This window comes from Monopterus albus, unplaced genomic scaffold (genome assembly GCF_001952655.1).
Source record: "Monopterus albus unplaced genomic scaffold, M_albus_1.0 scaffold132.1, whole genome shotgun sequence".
Taxonomy (NCBI): Eukaryota; Metazoa; Chordata; class Actinopteri; order Synbranchiformes; family Synbranchidae; genus Monopterus; species Monopterus albus.
Window position 1 is genome coordinate 113,304 of NW_018128012.1, and position 2,598 is coordinate 115,901.

A 2,598-nucleotide genomic window follows, 5' to 3' on the forward strand; every position below is an offset into this window, starting at 1 on the left:
GACCGGACAGGGCTTCGTGTCTCCCTGTGCAGGAAGCTCTGCCAGCCCCACTTCCTCGTACAGGAACTGACCTGAAAGTATATCAAAGGTTCAAGTTATTTCAGTCTCGGCAGTCAACTGACAGGAGCCTTCTGAAGGCCTGTCAGCTGAGTTTCTGCTGGTGTCCCACTGACTAAAGCCATTGTGACCAGTTTCCTTAGAACCATGTCAGTAGGTGGGGTTCTGACCACCTCTTTTTATACACATCTTCAGTCACTTTATCTGGATGTCTTACCCAGTCCTCAATTAGCATATCATTAAAGCTCAAACACTTACCCAGCAGACCGTGGCAGTTGTGGGACAGCCCCTTGCTGTTCCCAATGCAGCACCCCAGGTGGTCTGTCTGGTAGGGGGCTGGGTTTTTGTACCGGTGCAGCAAGATCACAAAGCTGATGTTATCTCCAACTGTCACTGTCACGTTAGAGTTTCCCACAATAGCCACTGACAGTGCGCCACTGTCTACCGCAACAGTGGAGTGACAGGGCAAAACCATGCGGTCCCGTCCGTCCAGGATGACTTTCTTTGGGGTCACTTCGATGTAGGCACGTCTGGGTCGATCCACCACAATAGTGATGGTGCTGAAGTAGGTACGCTGGTGCTTGTGGCTGCCTGGTGGAGCTGGGGAACCGATGAGCTTACCGTTCACTGTTACACCTGGAGAACAGAAATGAGCCATCATGAGCGTAGAGCCCCTAGTGGCTGTTAGTGATGTTAAATAGCACTGTGAGTCTTACCAGAGTACTTGTGGTCAGAGACCAGGCGAAGGATGTGTCCAGGGTCACCGTTAATGTTAAAGCACACGGTCAGTTTACTCAGGGGGAGCTCCACCACAAAGTGAGGATCACCATCCGCTGATGTAGTCAAAGGGAAGCAGAGGGGGAGGGAAACACAGGAACATAGCAAGGACGCCTGTGAGTCAGGTGCTTAAAGTGAAACTTCATTTGAATTTAATAAAAAAAAAAAACAACATATTTTAAAGGTTTTCATCCATAATTGGCCATGTCAGGAGAAAACGTTGCATTAATAAATCAACTGTGAATTTTTTTTTAACCATTTTCTGCTGGGAGAATTAGGACACATGACCATGGTATTTCAGTTTCCTAGTTACAGCTCTACTATCCAGTACTACTGTCAATGCATATTTAGCTTTTAAAAAACAGAAAGCTCCAGGAAGAGGAGGGTTGGGACTATGGCTGTCTTTATGATAAAGTACATTTTCCAACCATGTAATAATAAACTGTCTTATGGTGCCTCTGGATTCTAACCTCTGATATCTTGGACTTCGTGAGAAGATGTGCATAAAACGGGAAATAAAAAATGGCAGTTGCTGATTGGTATATTTTTTATGGCAGTGTTTCTAAGGAGATTTATCACTGTTTATTAGCAAGCTCAGTTTATATCCTATGAGATAGTTTAGCTGGAGTCTCCTCAGGGTTGTGAGAACCAGCTAAAATGACTGGAGGAGTGCTTAGATGAGATGATAGAGCAACAGTAATGACAGGGTTATTAGCCCTGACTAACTGCCTCTGATGGGGTCCTCCTCTTTACTGTAACATGCACAAACATCCACTTGTAAACTCTTTAGTCTGTCCTGTTTGCCCACTGTGTGTGTTTCCAGGTTATGACCAGAGGCTTCCCTTAACCCCTCGCTGTCTGACCGCTGCCGGCTGTCTGACGAACATCACAATAACAGACTGCCCACAAAGAGTGCAGATATAGTATTGTACATTACCCCTCCTCTCTTGCAAGCCTCACTATGGAGCCATGTAACCACTGCATGTAATCGTACAGTACATAGGGTTTGGAGGCTGTCAGATGGAATAGGCAGAGGGATGCACACTGTTTGCATGTGGACTCACCTGATGTTTTGGTGATGGTGATGGCTTTCTTGGCTGGTCTCCTCTCAGCTTCACCTAGAAAAAGAAGAGAATATTTATCTCCTGTAATGAGTCAAAAGAGCTACCAGTGTTTAGTATTTTCTCTGATGACCCACCAACATTAACTGTTGGTGGTCAGTATGGTGGCCGAATCTTATATTAAAAAAAGCCTACCTCAGAATTCTTCAGTGGTTAAGCTTCAAGCTAGTTTTAACCAGCTTCTCACCAATTTTAGAACACTTTCTCTCCAGTGTCAGATCAGATTTAGGGCAGTTTCATGCCTATTTTAGATCACTTTTAGACCACACTATTAGGCCACTGTACTAGTGTAGTACAGGGTGTGAGAAGAGAGAGAATAATTATACTGTCTGCACATTCTGTTAAAGGAATACTCCACCAAAAATCACCCCTTGAGGGCTTGAAATGTGACTCTGACAAGTGTGTAGTTTGTGTCTTTGCAGAGGATGATACAGTTACAGCTCAACTCAAAATATTTCTGTGGAGTGTTCATGTCACCTGTGGTAGCAGACTTGTCAGGCACCCTGTACAACCAAATCTAGGAGAGACAGCCTCACCGACTGTGTTGCCCAGAGATGAAGTCTGACTGCTGGGCCTCCCGTCAGGTTTCTGTGGCCTCCCTTCCTCTGTGTCACCTGGCAACTCATTGGCAGCTAAGACAACC

The 2,598-nt window shown here is 45.5% G+C and overlaps 1 protein-coding gene across 1 annotated transcript in view; it reads right to left on the reverse strand.

Moving 5' to 3' along the window:
* Nucleotides 1-2,598, reverse strand: part of itih5 (inter-alpha-trypsin inhibitor heavy chain 5) — a 13,315-nt gene that overhangs the window by 604 nt on the left and 10,113 nt on the right. The window contains exons 11-15 of the mRNA XM_020613324.1: nt 2,492-2,591; nt 1,899-1,952; nt 774-890; nt 316-693; nt 4-71 (exon numbers count right to left, since the gene is read on the reverse strand). Coding sequence (XP_020468980.1) covers nt 4-71; nt 316-693; nt 774-890; nt 1,899-1,952; nt 2,492-2,591 — 717 coding nt within the window. The remainder of the gene's footprint in view (nt 1-3; nt 72-315; nt 694-773; nt 891-1,898; nt 1,953-2,491; nt 2,592-2,598) is intronic.